We start from the raw sequence: 25,039 nt of genomic DNA, 5'->3' as shown, positions 1-25,039 counted from the left end.
ATCTCTACATCATCAAGTTACCATTGCAGAACACACAAGTCACAGCCAAGTCATACCTCTTATCTCTTGCCATTTCTCAACCCATACCACTATGTAATTAGCTCTTAGTTTCTCTCTTTGTACACTGGTCTTTAACTTTTGTTAAGCCTATATATTAACCTATCTTGTAACGAAACTATGTAATGTAATGAGCAAGATGTAGTCTTTACTTACTTTGTGTTTCTCTTCTTCTTCCTCTTCTTTCTTCGTTTTTGTCTTCCACTTTATTTTTCTAACAAGTCATACATTGGTAATTGGTAAATTCAGAAGAAAGTACAAACCCACCTATTAATTAAATGCATTGTTTTTTTTTTTTTGATAAGTAAGAATACTTTATTAAAGAAAGCATAAGGCGCCCCTAAGTACACATGAAGTATACACAGGAATAACCAAAGCTAACCCACTAAAACCCAATAGAACCAACAAAACCCGAACCCCTCGAAAACGAAGAAAACCCCCAAAACAAACTACAGAAAAAACCAACTAAGAACAAAACAACCCACCACCCACCCACCAAAGCACACAAACCTACATCATGTGTGCCTTACCTTTCCTACTCCTAGAAGGAACTTTAGCATCACCATAATTGATGGAGCTACGCAAATTTAGTAGCTCCATTTTTCCTTTAGACTTTTGGCGAGCAATCATCTTCTCCCGCTGAAAATCTTTTTACATGGCTTCCCTAATTGCCAAAGCATCCACCCCAAAAGCCCCTTCCAATGCCCAATCCAAGGGCGATCCATCCCAATAGTCATCTTCCTCCTCCCAAACTACAATCTCCCCGTTGTGATCAAAACCGAAGAATCCAATTCTCTCAACGGAGCAAGGAGAAATGCAGCCACTCGAAGGAGAGGAAGGTCGTACCACCCCGACCTCCTTGACCTCCCGCGGCAAAACGGGAGGGACTAGAACACTCAGAGGAAGATTAAGAAATCCCTTCCTAAACAGACCCTTTTTCACTGGAAATTCTGTCTTCTTTTTCGCACGAGCCTCTCCACCCGTAACCTTAAAAAGAACAGGTTCTGCGGACAACTTTGAGGCTTCCAACGAGTCAGCAAGAAACCCATCATTCCAAACCACTGAACGCCCTGCCCTGAGCTCCCTAGCCCTCCTGAAGTATTGCTGAAATGGTCGACTAGGCAGCAAGGGGGAAGGGGAAGAACGAATCTTCTTCCCCAACTCAGAAGCCCCTGAAAGTGAAGGAACAGAAGAGAAGGAGAGTTCTGCACCACACAGAAGCCCAGTCGACGCCGGAGAAGCAACCAAAGTCGCCGGCGACGGCGTCTTCACAGTCGGCAGAGGTGGGAAGACGAACAAAGGAACCGACTTAACCAGAGACGGTCCACCCCCAGATCGATCTTCGCACAAGGGAACCCCAATGGGAGACTCTGACGGATTGAGATCGCACGGCCCAGAGGAAGCCACCAGCGTCGTCTCTGGCGAGAAGCTCGACGTCCATAAGGAATTAGGTCTACGCAAGAAGCGACCCAAATGCAATCCCTTTCGACTCCGTTCGATTCTTGCAAGCCGGCCCAGAATCATCTTTGCAGCCCGGCCCAAATCCAAGTTGAAACCTATGACCCGCTTACTCCACGTGCGTAACTTTGAAATTTCAAATTTCAAACTCGCATGTGGAAACAAGGTCTTACCCATCGAACGATGAGGCTGGTCCTTACCCAACAAATCAAACGAAGGAGACTCCAAGGTAGAACAGTCCAACGCCGACCTCCGATCTGCATCTATCACCCTCACCGCCGAAAGAAGGTCAAGCTCACACACTGGCGTAACCAATCTCCCGGACAAACGACCCCCCACGAAAGGCGCCTTATTCATGCCAGCGGCCGAGCCTGCCTTCAACATCTCCACAAAGGAGGGCCCCTTCGTGAAAGGAACCAAACTCGGCCAAGCCTTTACTTTCTTACCCTTAATCTCCACTGACTCATGCAAGAACCCATCCCCCCCGCCCATTGATGCAGAAAAGGAAACAGTGGTCTTCCTCAACTGTTCGGAGAATTTGATCCAACCCCACCCTCCACGTCCCTCAGGGATCAGAATAAACCCTTTCCGGCCACCCATCCCGAATGAAGCTGCCTCTAAGAAACGGCCGGCTTGGTTACACCCTCTTCGAGCAATCAAGACTCTCGAACCTTCCCTAAATGATTTGATGAAATCTTGATCTTCCGAAAAATCCAGAAGAAGCTCCAATGTCGAAGCCAACCACTCAGAGCAAGGAGAACTAATGAAAATTTCGCCGGAAAAGCTTTTTCTCTTTTCCCCCACCCTCAGCGTCGACACCCCTTCCAGAACCGAGAAGACAAAAGTCTTCGACTCCACGATAAAGCTTGACTCCATCTCAAAAAACACCCAGAACCCAAGCGGCCGACCCGGAGAATGATCACATTTTCGAACGAAAAGTAGCCACACGGTAACCAATGCATTATTTCAGTGACGTATAAAATTTAATCGCAACATTTACAAAATAACTAAAATACTTTGAGAAGTCTTCTTCCCTCTTCTAACCTAAAACTCTTAACAATAACACTGAAACAAACTAAAATACATAGAGACAGTGAAGGCGCGAAATCTTCACAGAGTCCTGATCCTCCTGAAATTTTTTTGCTGATAATCTCGATGCCTCTGATGAAGTGGTTGAAGGTTGGCAACCATGAAATTTGGAGGACTTAACATGTGGTAAAGAAATTTTTTGGGGGTTGAGGGGGCGTTTGACCCCTCTCGACCCTCCTCCCTCTATCCCTGGAACCGATCCCTAGTAAGCTCGCGAGTAGCTCAACTCGTTTACACTCTTATTCCGATCCTTCAGTTTGGTCTTGGGCACTGTAATACGACTATTCAGATTATATGCTTTACTACGCCAGAAAGAACCCCCCCCCCCCCCCCCCCCCCTAAAAAAAAAAAAAAAAAAAAAAAAAAAAAAAAAATTGCTATAGCCATTCAATTTAAAAACAGTGGTTTAGATTTGAACAAACCTACTTGGTACAATATCTTAAAGAATTCCAACAAAAAATTATTATAAGGAATGAACCCAAATTTGTTATGAACAAACCCTGGTGGAAATCAGAATAAATAAATAAAAAATTTTACCCGGTAGACGTACTCAAACAAGAGAGTATCAGGACCAACAAAAAGAAAAGAGAGGAGGAAATGGGGAAGAAAGTTAAAAATAGGTTGCTTGCAGCAGCCATAAACACTAAGTGTACATATAAGAACTGATTATTGTATTGAAAGCATATTTTCACAAAAATTGCATAAACAAGAATCATTTGCAAAGTGAGCACATTTTCAATTTATACAAATGTCATTTACACTTAATTCAGAAGAACAAATGCTAAAGGAGATTACAATTTAGGAAGAGGGAGGGGATTGAATAAATAACTCAAATCATGTTGAAATTCATTCACGTGGCGAAAGAAAGAAAAAGTAAGTGTGCAATTATGCAAATGCACCCTGGTTTCCATTGATGACTAACAAGATGCACAGAAAGAGGTTGAATGGACATAAATGATGCAGCAGAACTAACCCATGGAATCTACAGAATGAATGAACAAATATAATGGCGAAGTGAAGCGTTGCAGATTTTGAGACCTTTTAACTGCTGCATTACGTCTCTAACTCGGAAGAAACTGACAGATGTGCGCGAACTCCATACCATTATCATTTGCACAAGGCTTTCTTTCAATCAGAGTTGGAATCATAGAAGTCGCTTGGGCATGGGGTCATGACCTCTGATTCAAGCAGTTGGAGCACCCTGTGCATTGTGGGTCGATCCTCTGGACTAGAAGAAACACACTGGATTGCGACTGAGAGCAATGCATCAAGGCTTTCTGCCTGCACCCCCTCACACTGTGGATCAACAATCTCTCTTTGCCTATTCTCAGTCACCAGAAAATTTAACTGCATAAAAGGAAATAGTGGGTCAACAGAGCTGCTTGACAAGCAAAAATTGTAACAATCATGTGAGTGGATATGTGGACGTGAATGCATACAATCCTGCATGGAAAGCTCCATGCCAAGAATGGGATTCACTGCTATCAAGCCAGTGAAATTAAATTAAAAATAATAATAATAATAATAATAATAATAATAGCTATGCCAAGAAACGATGGGCACGAATCGGATATCACTCCAATTCTTTTTGCAGTACAAGACACTGGAAGTCAGATTTTCAGACGCCTTTTCTTCCACATTTCGTACGATTTCTTTTCAAATAAACTGAAACAATGTAATCCACAGTAGCCACACTAGCCTTCTTGTTAAGATAACCGGCATAGGAATGAAAAAAATGCTTTGAAGTGGAATTGATTTTCCAGTTTGCTTGGCGCTTTATGCCTGTGGTGCATATAATTCCTGGAACTTCATAATGATTCAAGAGTCGAATCTCACAAAGGCCCGACTACATAAACTCTTGCTTAAGTTCTGTCAATGGCAGACAACTCAAAAAATGTAACTTACAGGAGAGACACACACATATTATGTAGAACGAGCTATCTACACAGATTCCTGGGGCTTACCAGGAGGTATATTAAAATTAACAATGCCAAATAAATGTACCTTACAGGAGACATAAAAACATGAAACATAGTATCACATAACACACTTCCATTTCCTAATGCTTTACACTAGTTTATTGAATGTAGATGCTCTTACTGTCATCACAAAAATAGCTTAAAGACAAATCTTGTAGAGAAAAAGTTAATTGCAATGATTGGTTTAAAAAGGAGAGCATTTTGACTGCAAGAACAGGTGTAGGAAAGAGACATACCCAGCCAACAATGTTCAGGCCTTTCTCAATAAATGACGCATCTGTTGGTCGCTTTCCACTCAATACTTCTAGCACCAGGACCCCAAAACTATAGACATCAGTCTTTTCAGTTGCTCTACCACTTTGCATGTATTCTGCAGTGGAGCCACACACGGACTTAAAGATGGATCATTGCGGAATTTGTAAGTGAAAACAACATATGATTTATATTACGTCTTTAGAAAGGAGAACAGGCAAGCATAGGCATGCCAGGAACTTCTCCTTCCTTAGATCATAAAGTAAACATCAAGAAAAAAAACTTGTTCCGGGCAACTGATTTGGACACCCCCACATCTACAGGACGTGTTATGCAAGGAGTAGCTTGTCAAAATATACTTGGGGCACTGTACTTGACATCAAGAGAAAAAATATTTTTTAAAACGTAGTCAATCTGAATCAGTAGCCAATTATTATTCCATATATATATATATATATATATATATATATATATAAAAAATAAACATAGCTGTCTTTAATCTTCGTTTCTAGCTTCAAACAAATTCTCTATTATTGGAAAAAAGAAAAGGAAAAATGAATGAGTGAAGTCGATATCCACACCCATTTTATAGATTATATTATAATATGAAATTTTTGGTAGCATGTGACAGTTTGACATAGGTCAACATCAAACCAACGATCTTCTGAACTGCTTTTGAGTCAACTGCATATTTTCCATGGGGACTAATCTATAAAGAGCCATTAAATCAACAATCATAAAATTGAAGTTCAAGTTGTAATTGCACTAAACATTGCATACCAGGAGCAAGATAGCCAAATGTTCCAGCAACGATGGTCGTTATGTGAGATTCTTCATCCTCCAATAGTTTGGCAAGCCCAAAGTCAGATACTCTAGCCTCGAGACTGCCATCAAGTAAAATATTGCTCGACTTTATATCTCGATGTATGATCCTGGGTGAACAATCATGATGCAAGTAGGCCAGTCCTTTTGCGGCTCCCAGAATGATATTCAAGCGTGCATCCCAGTCTAGCTGCTCAGATCTTTCTGTACAATAAATATGAGACATTACTTTTTACAGGCTAAGGGGCTTAGTTTTATGCAATATATCAATATAAGTTTGAGACCATTTATCAATAAAATTATTTTGTGCAGAACAAGAAGCATCAGAAAGAAAGCTGAGCGTACCAACTAAATCAAGGAACAATGTAATATCAATATTATCCCTTCCATGAATTTCATGCTAGAGGTACGTTTGAAAAAAAGCCTCAATGCCACCTTTATTTCTCTTATTCCGAAGAAACCAGGGGCCGATGATATTAAGGAGTTTCGACCTATTACCTCAATGGGAGGAGTGAACAAAATTGTTGCCAAAGTTCTAGCTAACAGGTTGAAAATGGTAGTAGAGAAGATGGTAGTGGAGAAAATGGTTGCCAAAGTTCTAGCCAACTCACCAATAACTCTCACACCCTTCAAGGCATAACTCATTTAACACCAAACAACTGGAAAAGCGAACTCCATAATTCTCTCAAAACCTCACAATGAAGCAGGTGATCAATAGACACTCCACTTTTCTTACACATACAACACAAATCCACTACAATAACATTCATCTTTGGTAAATTATTCAAAGTTAAGATATTCCTTAATGCCGCTGTCCACACAAAGAACATCACTATCGAGGGAGTATTAACTTTCCAAATACTCTTCCAAAGGAAAAAGGGGAACTTACAGGAGTAGATAACACATGATAGTAAGACTTCACTTCAAACGATTAGACTTCACTTCTAGTATGGCTAGAAAGTTCTAAATATGGCTAAATTCCCGTATCAATGAATATTATACACTTTCTGGGTGATTGTATGATAGGAAATTGAGTAGAGGGCTACCCTGTATGCAAGCATTGAGCCTAATAAAGAGCCACATGTCCATAATGTCATGCACAAGCAATAATGTAATGATATAGGTTAACCTATTCCATTTGTAAGAATACAGAAACAAACAAAATTAAAATAAGAGAAAAACCGTACCATGAAGAGCTTCATCAAGGCTACCACCAGGAAGAAAATCATAAATTAACAATTTTGATGAAGGAGACTTGCAATAACCTCGCAAATTCACTAGGTATCGGTGTTTTATGCTTCCAAGAATTTCTAGCTCTCTCTCGAAAAAACGATCAAAGCCCTCATTCATTTTTAAAATTCTTTTCAAAGCGAATATATTGCCATCATCCATTGCAAGCTTGTACACTTTTCCAAAGCCCCCACAACCTATTATGTGCTCATCATTCAAAGTCTCCAATTTCTTTATGATGTCCTTTGAAGAGTATGGCAAATCTCCATGAAACATTACAATTGATGCACCTGACATATATAATACTTTGTATTTAGGAATGTCGAATTCTAGGAACTCCTGTAGGAATGGATGCAAATGAAGAACTCAAACAGATGTTTAATAACAAAGATATTAGTCAAGAAAAAGTACCTCCACTGACGTCCATTGCAAGAGTTCTACCGTCATTTTTACCAAACTTCTTGTATAGAAAGCAACCCCAAAAACACATAAGCGCAACCAGAAGTAACGCACCCACTGTTGCTGATGCACTAATAAGCAGTCGCCCAGAGTACTTCTTTCTTACCGCCTGATTTTGGGCTACAAAAAGTGAAATTTAGATAGTATTAAGTCATCAGAATCAATCCAGTGTTGAATACAACGATGTCAAAAGTATGAATCTATTAACTAAAACTATTGAGTTCCATCAGGACTTTACCAACACTTCAGATCAATATGAAAACCATACAAATAGTACAAGCCTCACTGTCTAATAAATGGAAGCTTATTGCTCCATGATCCAAAAATTCCATCTATCTCCAGTGAAATAAAACACAGCCAATGAAGCTCCTATGTGTAATTATTTACCTGAGGTTGGAGATTGGGGATTTGTTCCAGGTCCTCCACCATCATCCTTGCACGCCATGTTGATTTGTTTACCACACAAACCACGATTGCCAACAAAGCTGCAAGAATTTTTTTTAAAAAAATTAACTGTATAAGTACCCTAACTGTTTAGCTTAGTACAACTGGTCAGTGACAGTGGCAGGCTACGGATCATAACCAAAGTTTTGTCACGAGTAGAGTAGCAATGAAATCTGTCGCCTTCCCTTTCATCAACAATATTCTGTAATATTTCATTAATAATACTCGTCTCTTACCAGCAAACAAAATGATTAAAAGGAAATAATAGCATAGAGAACACCCTAGAATCTCTCATGAATTATTAATCAAGATCAGCTAGATGATAAAATAAACATTATAAATATAACAGATCAGGACAAGCGGCACTTACGAGCTTTCTGTGAAGTTGATTAGCACACCATCAGAGGGTATTGGCCCTATCAGAAAATTGGTTGACACATTGCTTCAAAATGTCCAAAAAGGCAACAATAATAATCATTAGTTTTGATGTTACATATTCACATGCCATTAAAAAGAAAAACCATTTCGAAGCACCAATATGACCAGAGGAGCCACTCACAAATTAACAAGCTTATCCAACTTCCCAAGTGATCGAGGGATATATCCACTCAGAGAGTTACTTGAAATATCCCTGTAATAGCAGAAGACAAAATTCATCTGTTTTAATGAATATAAATGTTTTTTTTTCTGTTTTACAAAATTCATCTGCAAAACACAAACTAGATTCAATCAAATAATTTGTATAAACTGATTAAAGGTCTTAATGAAAGAGTGTTGCAGTGTTGCAATAACCTCCCTCCCTCCCTCCAAGGCAGGCTTTCTTTTCTTTTTCTTTTTTCTTTTTTCTTTTTTATGATGAGGAACCCCTCCGAGGCAGGACAACTTCGTGTACTCACCCTTGTCAGGTAAACTTGGAACCCGTATAAAGCACCATTTCCATACGGATCGGGTAATACTCTGGCGAACTGGCCCCAAGGAATTATATGCACCTAAGGGGATTCGAACCTTAGACCTCATAGGACTACTACAAAGACCACGACCCTTACCACTTAAGCCAGGCCCTTGGAGTTAAGTCCAGCTTATAACATCTGAGTTAATATTTGGTAGGCATAATTTACTTCAACAATAGCGACCATTGCTTTCACATTTTTCCACTCAGACAACATATTGTGATGCTTTCAACTCTGTAAACCATATTAACTTAGGCTCATTTCATCTGTAATTAATATTTGATAGGCATAATTTGGTTCAACTTTTTCCTTGATAACTAATACTTAATTAATTATAATAACAAGGTACGCCGGAATCACACAGAATGTTACAATCCAAAGACATTCAGTGAAAAAACAATTTGAAAAATAGATGCTTCAATCTCTAAAGGAAGTTCAATCCTTTAAAAGACCAAGAATTTCTTTTTTATTATAAGTAATAAAAAATTTATTAAAACAAAGCGTAAGATATCCCTAAGTACACAAAAAGTATATATAGAAACCACCATCAAACCAGCCCAAAAAAAAAGAGAGAGAAAAAAGAAACCCACCAACTCACTAGACCCTAAAACCTCAAGACCCACAAAAGGCACACAACATTACATCATGTAAGCCTTGCCTTTCCAAGCCTAGAGGGTGCACCTGCTTCGTCGTAGTTAATGAAGCTTTTCAAGTTTAAAAGGTATCTCCTGCCTTTGGTCTTTTAGCGCACTATCATTTTTTCCCGATGAAACCCCTCTTCAATGGGCATCCAGGATGGACAAGGACGAATCCTCCCCACGAACACCATCCATCGCCCAATCCAAGGGCATGTCGGGATGTAAATTTCCCAAAGGGAAAGGGGATTCTCCATCCTCCCAATTCCAAATCTCATCACCATGATCCCACACTACGATCTCACCATCCAGGACAACGCCTACCGGCCACTTCTGAGAGTGTATCAGGCCATTAATCTTGAAATCCTCACCATTTTCATCATTTGGAGTGCTGCAACCACCCAAAAGGGTTGGAATCTTTTCCACCCCAATTTCCTTAGCAACAAGAGAAGATGACGACGTGGCTAACACTTTAGGCGAGAGAAGGGGTTCCACAGACAGACTCAGATTGAGGAACCCCTCCCAAGGATACCCCTTGCCAAAACAAATTGCTTAACAACCTTCAAGGAAGATGCCACTCCACCAAAATCCAGCAATGGCTGCGCCGCAGCCACCGAGGCTTCCTCGACAGGTAGAGGATCCACCCCCTTCGAGCACTGCAGAGACTTAGTCTCATTGTCAATATCTATCCTCATTGCCACCACAAACTTTGCAACTAAATTCTCATCCAAATGCACTGCTTTGCCTTCTCCCGTAATGTCCACGTTAGACATAGTGGCATCAATTTCCATACGTAATTTCTGTACCAACCTAGTCTACATCCCCAGCAAGAGAGTAGATCAACCACGATCCTTGGCATTACTCATTTAACTTCACATAACATGAATATTTGTGACCAAATATGATTTGGAACTAATCAACCTTCAAGATGCCTTGCAATGCTAGGGCTTCTTTTTTCTTTTTCTTTTTTAATAAGTAATAAAAATATATTAAAAAAAACGTAAGATGCCCCTAGTATATACAGGAACAACCAAACCAACCCCAAAATAAAAATAAATAAATAAATAAACCAACAAACCCGCTAGACCTCAAAACCCAAGAGGCACTCAACTAGAATTGGAAATTCGGGTCGGCGGGTCGGGTTCGTGTCAACCCAACTGACCCGATTACACGATCGGGTCCGACACGAACCCGACCCGATTATTAATCGGGTTGAGTTGTGGAACCCGAACACGACCCACTTCCCATCCGTGTTACTCGAACACGACCCGGGTAACACGATTCACTGATTCAGCAATTTCAGGCTTTCAGCTGCTGGGTCTGGGTCTTCCTTCTTCGTTGCCGACTCGCTGACGCTGTTACCATCAAGCACTGGGTCTTCCGTCTTTCATCGCTGACTTGCTGTTACCATCAAGCGCTAGGTCTTCCGTCTTCGTCGCTGTTACCATCAAGAATCCAAGATTCAGATTTCAGAGTTTCAGACACGAATCTCTCTCTCTGTCCTCATCCTCTCCAAGTCCTCCTTTTTCCTCTTCAGCTTCTCCCTAACCCTCCTCATCTCCATTGCTCTCTTCGACTCCTCCTTCAGCCTCATCAGCCCCAACATGAAATCTGGCACACTCGCCACTCCCACCAGAAACCCCAAGTACAGGGCCGGCAGCTCCGGCTTCTTCACTGGAGGCGTATACGCATTGACGCATTGCGACTCGATGTTCAATTCGTCCCAGGATTCCCAGAACCTCTGATTCCCATCCAACGATGACAAAATCGTCCTCAAAACCCTAGAATCTTCGAGAAGTGAGAGCCACCAGGAGTCCAGGACCGGTTCCGTGGCATAAAAGCCCATTCTTCACTTACACTTTTTTTTTAATATGATATTGCCGAGTCAGAATCGTGTCATAATCGGGTCGACCCGATTATGACCCGAACCCAATTATACTAAACCCAAACCCTATTTTCTCGTGCCGTGTTCGTGTCGAGTTCACGGGTCATGTAAAAAATTGCCAACCCTACACTCAACACTACATCATGTGAGCCTTCCCTTTCCAAAGCCGAGAGGGTGCGCTTGCATAGCCATAGTTAATGGACCTTTTCAAGTTCAACAGCTACCTCATACATGTGGTCTTTTGGCGCGCAACCATAGTTTTTCAATGAAACTCCTCGTCAATGGCATCCAAGATTGCCAAGGATGCATCATCGCCCTCATCACAATCTAACGCGCAATCTAAAGGCATGTTGGGATGTAAAACACCCAAAGGGCAAGGGGATTTTCCATCCTCCCCATACCAAAACTCGTCACCCAAATCCCACACTATGCTCTTCCCATTTGAGGCATAGCCTACCGGCCACTTTTGAGACTGCATCAGACCATTAAACCCGGAATCCTCATCCTTTTCAACGTTAGGAGAACCGCAACCACCCAAAAGGGAAGGAGTCCCTTCCATTCCAACTTCCTTAGCAACAAGAGTCGATGACAACGCGACTGACACTCTGTCCTCATTGCCACCATCGTCTCTGCAAATAAGCTCATCCAAATGCACTGCTCTGCCTTCTCTAGCCCTCCTATAGTAACTTTGAAATGGCTTAGATACCAACAACGCTGGAGTAGAGAGACATAACCTTTCTCCCAACTCAGCCACCCCAGAGAAAGATTCACTGGAAGAAAAAGATTTCTGCCTGGTAGAGGTAGACTGAATTTGATGCTCAACAGACCCATCAACAATACCTACTGGTGGCAAAGAAGACCCCTTAGACCTGAGGGAAACTTCTAGAGACGCAGAAGACACCGTCTCTGTTGTCCAAGAAAGGGGTATAGCGGCAAAAAACAATGGATCAGAAGAGAAAGTCAGTGAGGGAGGAAAAAAAACCTTGGAGCAACAGGGTTTGCGATCAAGAGAGAAGGTAGAGCTACATCCTCCAACACCGACACCAAGATAGAATCTATTGATACTGCCTAAGCTGAAACACACCCGCCGGCAAAAGGAGACCTCACCTGAGAAGACCCACTCTGCTAGACTTCGAAATCCCCGGTCGGAAAAGAAGACAATGCTTCGACAGTCGATGGTGAAGAAACAAGCCTCGCCTGAGGACCTACGACATCTTCAGGCAAGGAAACAGACCCAGGATCCCAAAAAAACCCTAAGACTTGCTCTAGGTCCCGAACCCAGGCCAGAACCCATTTTCTCACAAACCAATTTGGACTCAAATGCGAACCGGCCTAGACAAAACCCTTTAAAACACACTGTGGGTAAATGATCCAGCCCATAACCAACCACCCGACCCACTTCAGCTTTAAACCAATTGCACAACTTTCTCCACGCAAACCCTAGAATCTTCTTCTATGAGCGATTGATGAGAGTACCCTTCATCTTCTTCATCTTCTTCACTGACCCAGAGCTCTCCCCTGAACCAGCCCCCACCCTCTTCTCCATATTCTTCTCCATCTCAAAACAATCCACTGCCAATCTCAGATTCTCACCTCCGTTCTCCCACTCAAAACAAGCCGCCACTAGAAACAAATCAAAGAGGCCCAGAATCGGCTTCTTTAACCCACCAGAGTCTGCGGGAGAACTGATTGTAGTCCGCACCACTTCCATGAAAGAGCGCCTAGACGAAGAAGCCTTCACACCTGCTCCCACTTGCTTCCCCTGCCGAAGAAAACTCAACAAAACCCTGCAACTTAGGCTTGGCTTGAAAAGGCACCAACAACTAACGCAACTCTCCCACAAACCTACGCCATCCCCACCCTTCACGACCTTCAGGAAGCTAGATGATACCTTTCCCACCACCTTCTGCAGAAACCGCCACCTCCAGATAACGGCTGGCCTTATTTCTGCCCCCACAGACCATTAGCACCTTCTCAACTTCACGATAAGACTTGGCGAAGTCTTCTACACCCGAAGACTTCAACATCTCTTCAACCGTATCCACCAGCCAAACAAAGCATTTGACACCCAAGAACACACACCTAGCAAAATCTTTCCTCCTTTCCTCCAAACGAAATTCTGCCTTATCTTCACGCACCAAAAAGAAGAATTTCTTCGCTTCCATAGAGAAATGCCACTCCATATCAGCACTGCATGATAGCTCCACATGCAACCCCGCTGCAATCTCAGCATATTGGGACCATAAGCCTAGGACATGACTTGCAATACTAGTGCTTATTGCTTTAACATTTTGCAACTTATAAGATACCCTTATTTTTCATGTGCATTGCCTTGTAAATTTTGTGTAAGTTCATTAAAAATAAAATACAATAAACTTAGGCTAGATTTTCATGTCTGACAATCACTAAAAAAGTGATTCAGGGGATTATGATACATTTTCATTTAAAAGAGATGGAGGCCCACTTTTTTTCTTTTTCTTTTTTGTAATCGAAATGTCATTAAAAGCGCAACCCATGTACACAGAAAGTATACAAGAGAAATGCCTACCCCTAGAAAGACAAAAAAAGAACAATAAATCCTTAAAACTAATCACCAAAGGAACTAAAAATGCAGCTGTCCAAGTATAAAGAGAATAAAAAAAGGACTTAAGCTCCTCCAATGTCCTCTCTCGGTCCTTGAAATTTCGATCGTTTCTATAGATGGAGGCCCCTTACTACAATTAAGAGAAGGGATAATAATCAGGTTTGAACAATTTATTGAGAGTAAGGCTTATTTCAGCAGAGATGAGCAAATTGCTTTCCCTGTTCTCATTGTTTTTTATACTTTTCAGAAATATTTGAGCATCTTGGTTGTGTTGTTCTTAGTTTAAGTAAACAATTCATTACAAGAATTGTAGGTATGGTAGCATCCAGAACTTTGCAAAGTCTTACTACTACTAAGCTTTAGTATCAGTTGTGTATTGTTTTCCTATGAGAGGGAATCATATTTACAACAGTACTCTCCAATAATTTAAACAAGCAATCAAACAAAGGCACACATATATCAGATTCCTTATTTTTGCAGGACATAAAAGTAGACACAGATTACTATCTATGAAAGTATGGTTTCCACGCAAATATATGTCGCTTTGCATATGTTCAAATTAAAGCAATCAACATGAGAAAAGATAACCTACAAATTTTCAAGCTCCAAAAGAATGCCCAATTCGCCGGGAATAGATCCACTCAAGTAATTACCCTGCAAGTAACTGTAGAAGACAGATCAGCATTTCCTCTCAATAATAAACAGATACGATTACCCAGTTATCAAAAAAAACATAATGATGTAACCACATGACATGTACTCTAGGTCACCAACTTGATATGCAACCATGGAATGCATTTGAATAAAACGGCATTTGAATCTTTTTTTTGATAAGTAATAAACCAATCTCATTAAAAAAGTGTAAGCCGCCCATTAGTACACTAAGAGTATACAAAGGAAACACCTAATTAAAAAGAGAAAAGCGAGCAAGAAAGTCAGCAAATGTAAAAGACAAATGGTGGACATAAGCCGTAGTCCAAAAGTACAATGTAAGGAAGAACGAGGATAGAATCTCTTCCAAGGTCTTTCCCTCCATAAGCACCAAAAGAGGCAAATAAGCGTTATTTTCCATACTACAGCGCTCCTTGGCCTTCCAAAGAACCACCAACAAGCAAGCAAGTCGATAACTCGTCTAGGCATAACCTAAAACATCCCGAAACGACTAAAGAGAGAACTCCACAAAGCATAAGCCACGTCGCAGTGGAGAAGAAGATTATCCACGGACTCCTAATCTTCTTACACATGGCATATGTTTATCATAATAAAATGGTGCTTCCTAAAGTTTTCCAGGGTAAAGATCTTGCCAAGAGCCGTGGACCACACAAAAAAGGCACCCCTTGAAGGAGCCTGAGTGCACCAAACGCTTTTCCAGGGAAAGTGACTACCCCAGAGCAAGCTAAGGAGTAAAAGGAGGACTTGACCTTGAACAAACCTTTTTTGGAGACCCACCACAACTTATCTTTGTTGCCTCTACTAACTTTGATTGAGTGCAACGCCTGGAAGAAATAAGCAAAATCATCCACCTCCCAATTGTGAGCCTCCCTAGAGAAGCTCATGTTCCACTAGTTGGAATTGCCAAAAAACTCCAAATTATCAGCAACAGGGGTGTCTTTTACATGAGCAATACCAAATAAAGCTGCAAAGGCTACTTTAAGAGCCGTGTTCCCACACCACAAATCATGCCAAAAGCTGATCTTGGAACCATCCCCCACAACAAAACTAGTGAATCTTGAGAAAGAATTCCAACCTTTTCTGATGTTCTTCCACACTCACACCCCAAAGGCACCTGTCAACTTGAGAGAGCACCACCAACCCCATAGGCTGCCGTATTTAGAATCCACCACTACTCTCCCCCACGCATCTCTCTCAAACCCAAAACACTATAGCCATTTTCCTAACAAGACACAATTGAACGTTGTCAAATTTCTGATCTCCAGCACTCCCTCAGAGATAGGAGAGCAGACCTTGTCCCAGCTAACCAAGTGATGTTTAAATTCATCGCCTATCCTTCCCCATAAAAAGTATCTTTGGAGCTTCTCAATACGATTGGCCACACAAACAGGAATGGGGAAGAGAGACAAGAAGTGCGTAGGAAGATTGGAGAGAGTACTCTTGATAAGGGTAACCCTGCAATCGGATAATAGTCCACCTTTGGACAAATACAAAATCTTCCAACTGGCCAAGCGACGCTCCATCTTAACCACAATACCATCCCAGATAGATTTAGCCTTGTAACACGCCCCAAGCAACATACCAAGATGCTTCAAGGGCAGAGAGGAAGTCCTGCAGAATATGACAGCCAACTCAGCAGCATTATCCACGTTGCCAACAAGGACCAAGAGGGATTTGGCCAGATTGACCTTTAAGCTAGAAATGGCTTCGAAACATAATAAGAGAACATGAAGATAGCAGAGGTGGCTAGGGTTAGTCTCACAACAAGTGTGAGATGTTAACCACGGGAAGCCTAGAACCCACAGAAAAGCCTGAAAGACGACCACTGTCAACAGTAACAGAAAACATTTTGCTCAAAGCCTCCATAACCACTACAAATAGAAGGGGTGATAGAGGATCGCCCTGTCTCAGCCCTCTAGAACAATTGAAGAAGCCGGACGAAGAGCCATTAACCAAATCAAAGAAGCACACCGAAGAAATGCAGTGTGATATCCAAGAGACCCATTTTTCCCCAACACTGCACCTTTTTCAGCATGTACAATAAGAACTTCCTGTTGATGTGATCAAAAGCTTTCGTAATATCCAGCTTGCAAAGTACCCCAGGAATAACATACTTGATCCAGCTATCCAAGCATTCACTGGCTATGAGGATCGAGCCCAAAATATGTCTACCTTTAACAAATGCGTTCTAAGGCTTTGAGATAATCTTCTCCATAACAAGACTCATTCTATTAGCAAGGACTTTAGCAATGATCTTATAAACACCAATCATGAGGCTAATAGGCCGAAAGTACGAGAGATATCGCCCCAAGAGTCTTAGGGATTAAGGCAATGAAGGAGGCGTTGAGGCTTTTTGTTTTCTTGGGTCTTTTATGTAGGCTAGCCGGGTTGCTCCTGTGTACTTAGAGGCGCCTTAAGCTTTTTTTAATGAAATTTTCTCACTTATCAAAAAAAGGAGGCGGCATTGAGGCTTTTCACAAATTTGCTATGAGCTGAAAATTCAAAAAGACCCCCATGATATCAAGACTTGATCATATCCCAGCAGTCTTGGAAAAAAGCCAATGAGACTTGGAGCCTTATCTTTGTTCATACCTTTCACCACCTCTAGGACCTCCCTTTCATCAATAGGAAGCTCCAACCGAGAGGCCTCCTCCGTAGCTAAAGAGTTGAAAGTAAGGCCATCCAACCTAGGCCACCAGTTGTATTGCTTTGAAAATAAGGACTCATAAAATTGAACAATATGTTCTCTGATGGCCAGTTGATTTGAAGAAACTGAGCCGTTAAGAGCACTAGTAGCAGATGCCCTATAAGTGGTTCCCTTCCCTAAAATAGGAAAAATTTTCAAAAATTAACAAAAAATGACACCACAACAGTTGCCCTATTATTCATGGACTTCCTTGGGTAGCTACAGTGCTACCCAATGTATTGGGTAACGTTGTAGCTACCCAATACATTATTTAATAATAAAAAAAGGGTCTCTCTCTGTGACTCTCTCCTTCACGCACTACGCACTCTCTCTAACTCTCTCCTTCATCAAATCCTCCCACCATTGAAGGCTAAAACCATACCCACCAGCCCCGCATGGAGCGCTGTCCATCATGTCCATGCCCAAAACCGGCCCGACATGTAGCTCCTTCTACGGCACCGAGAGCTCCGACTCCATTGAGGCGTCGACGACATTGGCCAAGAGGAGGTGGAGCGAGCCGGAGACGGTGTCGGCTGCAATGAGGGGCTGGTGGGTCTGGGTCTGGGTTTGGTAGGTTCGAATGGCATCGATGTAATAGGTGTCGGGGAAAGAGACACCAGGACACACACAGAGAAGAGAAGAGAAATTGAGATTGTTCTAGAATAAAGCAAAAATAAATACATAAAAGGTAAAATATATATATATATATATATATATATATATATATATATATATATATATATATATATATATATATATATATATATATATATATATATATATATTTTAATCTATAGGGAAAGATAAAGGGAAGCTATTGTGGGGTGTTTTTGTATAGGGGAAAAAAAAAAAAAAAAAAAAAAAAAAAAAAAAGTAGTTTGATTCCCTAAATTTTTTCTAAATTAGGAAAAATGGTTGGGAATTTGCTGCCAATGCTCTAACAAGCAACGATTCAATGGAGTTAGATCTCCTGTTCGAGTTTGCAATCCAATGAAAGAACTTTGTGCATTTGTCACCTTCCTTTAGCCAAAGAACCCTAGATTTTTGTCTCCAACTAATTTTCTTCTTGGAGAATAATTCTTTCCAGATCACTTATCAATCAGGTTTTTCCTCAATAACTCTTCAAAGTCTAATCCTCTCTCTTCCTCAAGCCTATCAAGCGTGCGCAGATCTTCAAGACGAGCTTTTTTAGGAGAGTCTACATTTCCAAACACCTATTCATTCCACAATTTGGGATAGACCTTTATAGCCTTCAATTTTTTAGCAAGAAAAACCATGGGAGCCTTGAAAGGTATAAAACGCCCACCAAAGCCTCACCCTAACCACAAACCCCTCTTCCTTCAGCCACATATTCTTAAACTTAAAATGTTTTTCCTCACTTGGATGCTGCCACAGACAAGGAGGATAGGAAAGTAGTCAGAGCACAAACGAGGAACCCTCTTCTGGAGAGCCCAAGATATTTAGCTTCCCAATCCGGAGAAACATGAAACATGTCAAGCCTTGGCCAAGAGGAATTATTGGACCACATGAACGACCCTCTTGCAAGGGGAACATCCATTAGACCTTGCTCTGAAATAAAATCAAAAAACTCCATCATCGCGGGAGAAAGGCAAGTGACTCCTAATCTTTTGCAGGGAAAGCGGATGACATTGAAATCACCACCAATGCACCAAGGTGAATCCCACCAACTAAGCAAGCTAGCCAATTCGTCCCATAAAGACCTTCGATGACTATCAAGATTAGGACCATATACCCCAACAAAAGCCCAAGTTATCTACAATATTTCTAAAAGAGCAGGCCACAACATACTCCTCCACACACACCTCAATCTTTTCCACAACCCTCCTATCTCACATCAGCAGGATGCCACCGGAAGCCCCACTAGAAGGAAGATAGCACCAATCAAGAAACTGGCACCCCCAAAGGCTTCTCACAATATTGTTAGAAATAAGCTCCATTTTAGTTTCCTGCAAGCATATGATGTCTGCCTTCCACTGCCTAAGGAGAATTCTGATTTTCAACCGCTCGCAACCTTGATTTAGCCCTCTAACATTCCAAGAAATCAACCTGAGATTCATGTAAAACCTCTTTGAATCCTCCCCTTGTTCCTACCACAAGAAACACTCCCACTACGAGCGTCATAGTTGATGGAGCTGAACAAACCATTAATTTCTATAACACCTTTTTTTCCCACTTTCGAACGGGAGCCCGCACCCTGAGCTTCATTACTTGCTATAATATCTGTAAACAAAGTCGAAAGTCTTCCTTCAAAACCATCGCAAGAAAGGCCCACAAAGAGACTAAATTCCTCTAGCAACTACAAAACTCAATCTGAAGACCGCACCCCGACCTTCCGCTTGAACTTAGTTGGTGGGCAGCAAGGCAAGGGGGAGGGTTCCGCCTCTGCGAATAACTCCATCTCTAAGACATCACGATTATTTAAGGCAACAGAGGAAACAAGGCAATTCCCCACCATCTCCACCTATCACAAAGAGGGGGGGAGAGACTGTTGGAGGGAAAGGAGAGAACACAACCAAAGAGGAGGATTCAAACCCCAACGTAGCTGCAGGAGGAGGAAGAAGGTAACTCCATCCCTCACCCACCACAGGGAGCGAAACAAAGAGGGGAGAGCCAGAGAGCCCACCAGGAAGAACCTGGAATGCTGGAGAATCCAAAGGCAACTTTGTTGTCTCGCCGAAGAGCCCATTGGGAAGGAGAAACTGTTGCCTCGCTGAAGAGGAAGCCCCCCCCCCCCCCCCCCCCCTCTCTGAAAAGAACGAAATCACCGGAGTCATAAAGGCCTTCCCCTTCGAGGGATCCAATGCTGCTTGGAGCGGAGAAGAGACTGGGTCGCCGGAAGCCCCGCCGGGTGACACGGTGCAAAAGTTCCCCTCGGTCACTGGCAGTCGAGGCGTGGTGGGAATACAACCGGCAACAGACAGCAGACCTGCGTTTGAGCCTAGTAAAAAAGCCTCCAGAGAAGAACTTGAGGCACCTGGGTCGCTGGGCTGACCCACGCCTGAGCCCAGAGAAAACTCCTAAATAAAGGGATTCGAAATGGGTCGGGGTTCATAAAAGCCTGAAGAAGCCTCCTCCAAACAGGGGCCCGAGACGACCTTGGCCTCGAACACGAACTTGAGCCGGTTTACAGTAAAGGGCATGGGACTTTCCCTTTTGGGTAATGGGCTGGCGCCGAAGAAACTGGGGCCCACAAAAAACCCAAAGTCTTTTTGGACTTGGGTCAGGGATCTCTGAAGCCCAGGGAAGCAAGCTCTTTTGGGACACGGTTCCTAGGCTTGGGCCGAGAAGCAAAAGCCTTACCGGAAGGTTTAGGCCCACTATCCAACAAATCACCCTCAAACAAAGCTAAACCCGATAGACAAAACACAAGTTCCTCTTAAAGCCTCACTAACGTCATTCTCTAGCTGAGTAAATCAAAACTTTCACCAAAATGGGTCTTACATTCTGTAACCCCTATGTCTATCATAGTCGTCACCCTTCCCAACGTAGCAGAAGAAACAGAGGGCTAAGGACCCCAGTGCATCGCCAAAGCTGTCTTCACAGGAGCTTCCTTCGCCGAAATTGCCTTCACAGAAGCTGCTACCTTCGATGTGGCTGTCTTCGTTGGAGAATGGTGAGGCTGTCTTCGTTGGAGAATGGTGAAGTAGCGCCAGAAATGAAGGAGCCTTCGCCTGGGCATGAAAACCCTTTGCCAGAGCAGAAGTGGCCATCGTCATCGTCGTCTGGGCCGTCTTCACAGGCCTCTGAACCACCTTCGTCCCGACTACATTAGGAGCTTTCAACCACCTTGGCACCCTTGCTAACGGCAAAGTGGAAGGACCAAAAGATGCAACCATCTTAATGCATCTAAAATAAACTTTAATCCATAAACAATGAAAACATTATCGATCTAAGACAAAGACGCAGCCATTTACTTTCTTGAGGCTTGAGGACATGAAGGTCCAGGCAAAATACTTCATTGTTATCAACAAATATACAAGACTAGGTAGACCAATTAATCATGAAGTCACCATGCTAACCAAGGTTCACAAACCACAAATTACAATACACAGCACATCTGTCTATATGACAAAGATGTTCGAAAAAGGTCGAGGACAGGCCAAAACCCGTCAAAACTCACTATATTTTCACCATTCCCTTAACTACTTATTTTAGATCTTAACAATCCCCTTTTAAATGGGAAACGGCACACTCTTTTCCATAATTAATAAGCAATTTTTATACAGATAGAAGAGAGAGTACAAAGGGGAAGGAGAAGAATCCCCTTAAAAGGAAGAGCTCATACATATTTAAGGGACGTGCATATAATGAAAGTCAGAAGGGCTAAATCACCCAAGATGGACAAAAGTGTCCAACCGAAGTTCTAGCTCTTCCCTTGCGAAGGAAATAGGCCTCACTATAAAATCAGATTTAGTAATGATTTTAAATAAGTTATCTAATCTGAATTGTCTCTTCAAGGAGGGCATCCTTACTATTACCTCTTCTTGATCAGCCTGGGGCTGATAAATTCTGCCTAAGGCATCCAGAAGGTTACTTTTCTCTGTTCATGCTATATAGATGTCGCATAAATAAATATGATTTAGTCAATAAACATAAGCATGTGTCTGATGTAGGAGAAACAATGGTGGTACTTACACTCCCTGCAAACGCGTGCAATTTCCCAATTCTGAAGGAATTGCCCCATAGAAGTTGTTGTTATGAAGAGCTCTACAAGATGATACATCATAATAGCATCAGCTGCTGCATCACGCATTTCAATATAGCAAAAATGCAGAAACTACCAAGGGGAAAAAAAATAGAGCTTGGAAATACATACAAAATCTTCAAGTGTTCTAGTTTCCCAAGATCAGGTGAAAGAGATCCACTCAGTTTGTGATAAGGAACTCTCCTGCAAGATAATTAAGAACAAAACATATTTAGCATCATAGATTCAAAGACAATACATTTCATACACATTTGCTAAATTGTCTCCTATCATGTGTCCATTTCCAAATTTTCCATCCCAGCCTTCCCAGGCATCATACTTTATCACACATTACGTGATCCAATAAATTTCATAGAAGAGAAAGCAAAAAGAAAAATGTAATAAAAAGAGAACTAGATATCTACTTTTTTTTTATATATATATATAAATAATCAAATTTCAATAAAAACCAAATGGCGCACCCAAATACACATGATGTATACAAGAGAGACATTTAACCAAAAACAAGAAAAAAGAACAAAATTCATGAAAACTAGAAATATAAAAACAATCATAGGCAGCCATTGATGGTGGACCACGAGACAACATGGTGGTTATTAGTATTTTTAGGATTACTTGGTTTGCAAGTAATTTTCCTATTTTTAATAAGGCGTAATAAGCTTAGTTATATGTTGTTTTGCAATAATGGGCTTGGCCCTGAGAGATCATATAGGGTTAAGGGTTTGTTAGTCTTTTTTGTAAACCCAATTTTAGTGCATTGTTTTTTTTTTATAAGTAAGAAAACTTTATATATAAGCATAATGCGCCCCTAAGCATTGTTGTAAGGGATTTGAGGTATTGAATAATTATTAAGAATTTCCAGCAGCCGTCTTTGTTGAGATGAGACTTCTCAAAGCAATGGTGAGACGCCATTGTTGATTCACAGTGTCTTCTTGTGACTGTTAGTAGGCGTAGTGCAGAAACTTTTTTAGTTTGTGTTGTTAGTAATATTGCTGCTGCATCAATTGGAAGACAATATGGCGCCGCTCCTACGCCCCAACAGCAACATGAGATGATGGGTGAAGTTCTGGAGCAATTGCGGTCCTTGAATCAACAGATGGACGTGATCTAGACTCACATGTTTGACAAACCTGAAAGTTCGGGGGAAAAGAACAAAGAAGAGCATGATCAAGACAACGGTCCGCGCAAGGAGAAAGCCATCTTGACGGACACCGTTACTGGAGGATACGTGCCGTTGGTGCACCATTCTTCTTTCCATGGCCCAAGAATCACACAGCATACCCCGCCCTTGGACAGTGGGTATCATTACCGACGTGAAGGATCACCCTTTATGGATCGAACAGAGCGTTTGGAGTCCCGGATGGAAGACACTGCTATAAGGGTTCGTGCCGATGTCCCCGATTATCATGGGAAACTAGAACCCAATGCTTTTCAGGATTGGCTCACGTCCTTAGAAGACTACTTTGATTGGTCCGGATTATCATTAGATAGGCGAGCCAAGTTTGCGAAGATGAAACTTAAAGGGCAAGCTCGAGTTTGGTGGCAAAGTGTGGAGGAGCGTTTGTATCGGCTTAAACAACCGCCTATCACCAATTGGGATGAGATGAAGATGAAACTCCAGGAAAAGTATCTTCCTTTAGACTATGAGGACTCATTGTTTGAAGAATTAATCCTATCGCGGTAGGGCAATATGATTGTTGATGAATATACCAACAAGTTTCATGATTTAAGTATTAGAAGTCAGATTGAGGAAACAGGGCGGCAAACATTAGCTCGATTCAGGGCAGGACTACGAGAGGACATCCGAAAGGAGCTCCTTACCATGCGTCTCATGAGTGTGGAAGAGGCTTACCAATTTGCGTTCCGACTTGAATAGCAATTCCAGCAGGCAATGCCTAGACGTTCCCAATCGAGTTGGAGCAACTCTGCACCAGTAGCTTCCAACAAACCTCAAGCCCGAACAGTCGGAAGCAATCACTTTGAAAAACCGAAACCACACAGCTCATCTGGGTGGAATTCGTATGATGATAGGAGGTCGAAAGATTCCATGGGAGCACGGAATGACAAGACCCGAGACGAATGTTACAAGTGTGGTGAAAAGGGTCATTATGCAGTGGTGTGCCCCACGAAGGATCAGAAGTTTACAGTAGTCTGTGAAGAAGAACTACCACACCAAAAACTAGGAGTGCACAACCTTGCACCCGTTGAAGAGCATCATGAAGGGGCAGATGAGGAAGTTGAAGAAGAAATCCTAGAGAGTTCCAGTCTACCTGTTTGTGTCATTCAACGTATTTTAGCGGGGCAAGGCAAAGAAGACAAGGTAGAGGAAGAATGGCTTCGCAACAACATTTTTCATACCCGGGTTGAACATAAAGGCAAAGCACTAAATGTCATCATTGATAATGATAGCGGCATGAATGTGGCCTCCCAAGAAACTGTCCAGAAGCTGAAACTCCCCTTGGAAAAGCATCCCAAGCCGTATAAACTCAGCTAGGTGGATGACACATCAATACCCGTTAAGAATTGATGCTTACTTTCTTTCTCCTTGGGCAAAAACTACAGTGATTCAGTGTGGTGCAATGTCATGCCCATGAAGGCATGTCATCTCTTGCTGGGACGACCATGGTTGTTTGACAAGAAAGTCCATTGCGATGGACATGGCAATACCTACTCCTTAACTTTGAGGGACGCCGGTTTACTCTTCAGCCCATGAAATTGCAGGATTTTGATAGCCCTCGTGACAATAGCGGAATCCTCACCATGAGGAAGTTTGAGGAAGCATGCCACGAACTGGAGTTTGTGCTGGCAGTCATCACCCGACCCACCAGCGCAGAAGCTACAACATCACATCCGATGGAGATTCAATCGGTACTGGAAGAGTTCAGGGAATTGACTCCCGAGGAGCTACCACGCATACTACCACCCATGCGGTCCATCCAGCACATCATTGGTCTTGTCCCGGGATTTTCTTTACCTAACCTACCAGCATACCGCATGAGTCCAACCGAGCACCAAGAATTACACCGCCAAGTTACCGAGCTACTTGAGCATGGGTTCATCCGGGAAAGTTTGAGCCCATGTGCCGTGCCCGCATTATTAACACCCAAGAAG

The 25,039-nt window shown here is 42.1% G+C and overlaps 1 protein-coding gene across 3 annotated transcripts in view; it reads right to left on the bottom strand.

The window, feature by feature from the left end:
• Window positions 1–3,319: 3,319 nt before the first annotated feature.
• The window catches only part of LOC133854106 (LRR receptor-like serine/threonine-protein kinase FEI 1), a 28,728-nt gene continuing 7,008 nt past the window's right edge, over window positions 3,320–25,039 (bottom strand). For all 3 annotated transcript variants that reach the window (XM_062290144.1, XM_062290143.1, XM_062290145.1), the window contains 11 exons: window positions 22,040–22,111; window positions 21,859–21,930; window positions 14,437–14,508; window positions 8,350–8,421; window positions 8,161–8,232; window positions 7,734–7,831; window positions 7,299–7,466; window positions 6,845–7,177; window positions 5,616–5,861; window positions 4,820–4,953; window positions 3,320–3,951 (listed from right to left, as the gene is read on the bottom strand). In XM_062290144.1, coding sequence (XP_062146128.1) covers window positions 3,733–3,951; window positions 4,820–4,953; window positions 5,616–5,861; window positions 6,845–7,177; window positions 7,299–7,466; window positions 7,734–7,831; window positions 8,161–8,232; window positions 8,350–8,421; window positions 14,437–14,508; window positions 21,859–21,930; window positions 22,040–22,111 — 1,558 coding nt within the window. In that variant the 3' untranslated portion in view covers window positions 3,320–3,732. The remainder of the gene's footprint in view (window positions 3,952–4,819; window positions 4,954–5,615; window positions 5,862–6,844; window positions 7,178–7,298; window positions 7,467–7,733; window positions 7,832–8,160; window positions 8,233–8,349; window positions 8,422–14,436; window positions 14,509–21,858; window positions 21,931–22,039; window positions 22,112–25,039) is intronic.

This window comes from Alnus glutinosa, chromosome 13 (assembly GCF_958979055.1).
Source record: "Alnus glutinosa chromosome 13, dhAlnGlut1.1, whole genome shotgun sequence".
Taxonomy (NCBI): Eukaryota; Viridiplantae; Streptophyta; class Magnoliopsida; order Fagales; family Betulaceae; genus Alnus; species Alnus glutinosa.
Note: the sequence above shows the minus strand (reverse complement) of the source record. Positions and strands in the feature narration are given on the sequence as shown.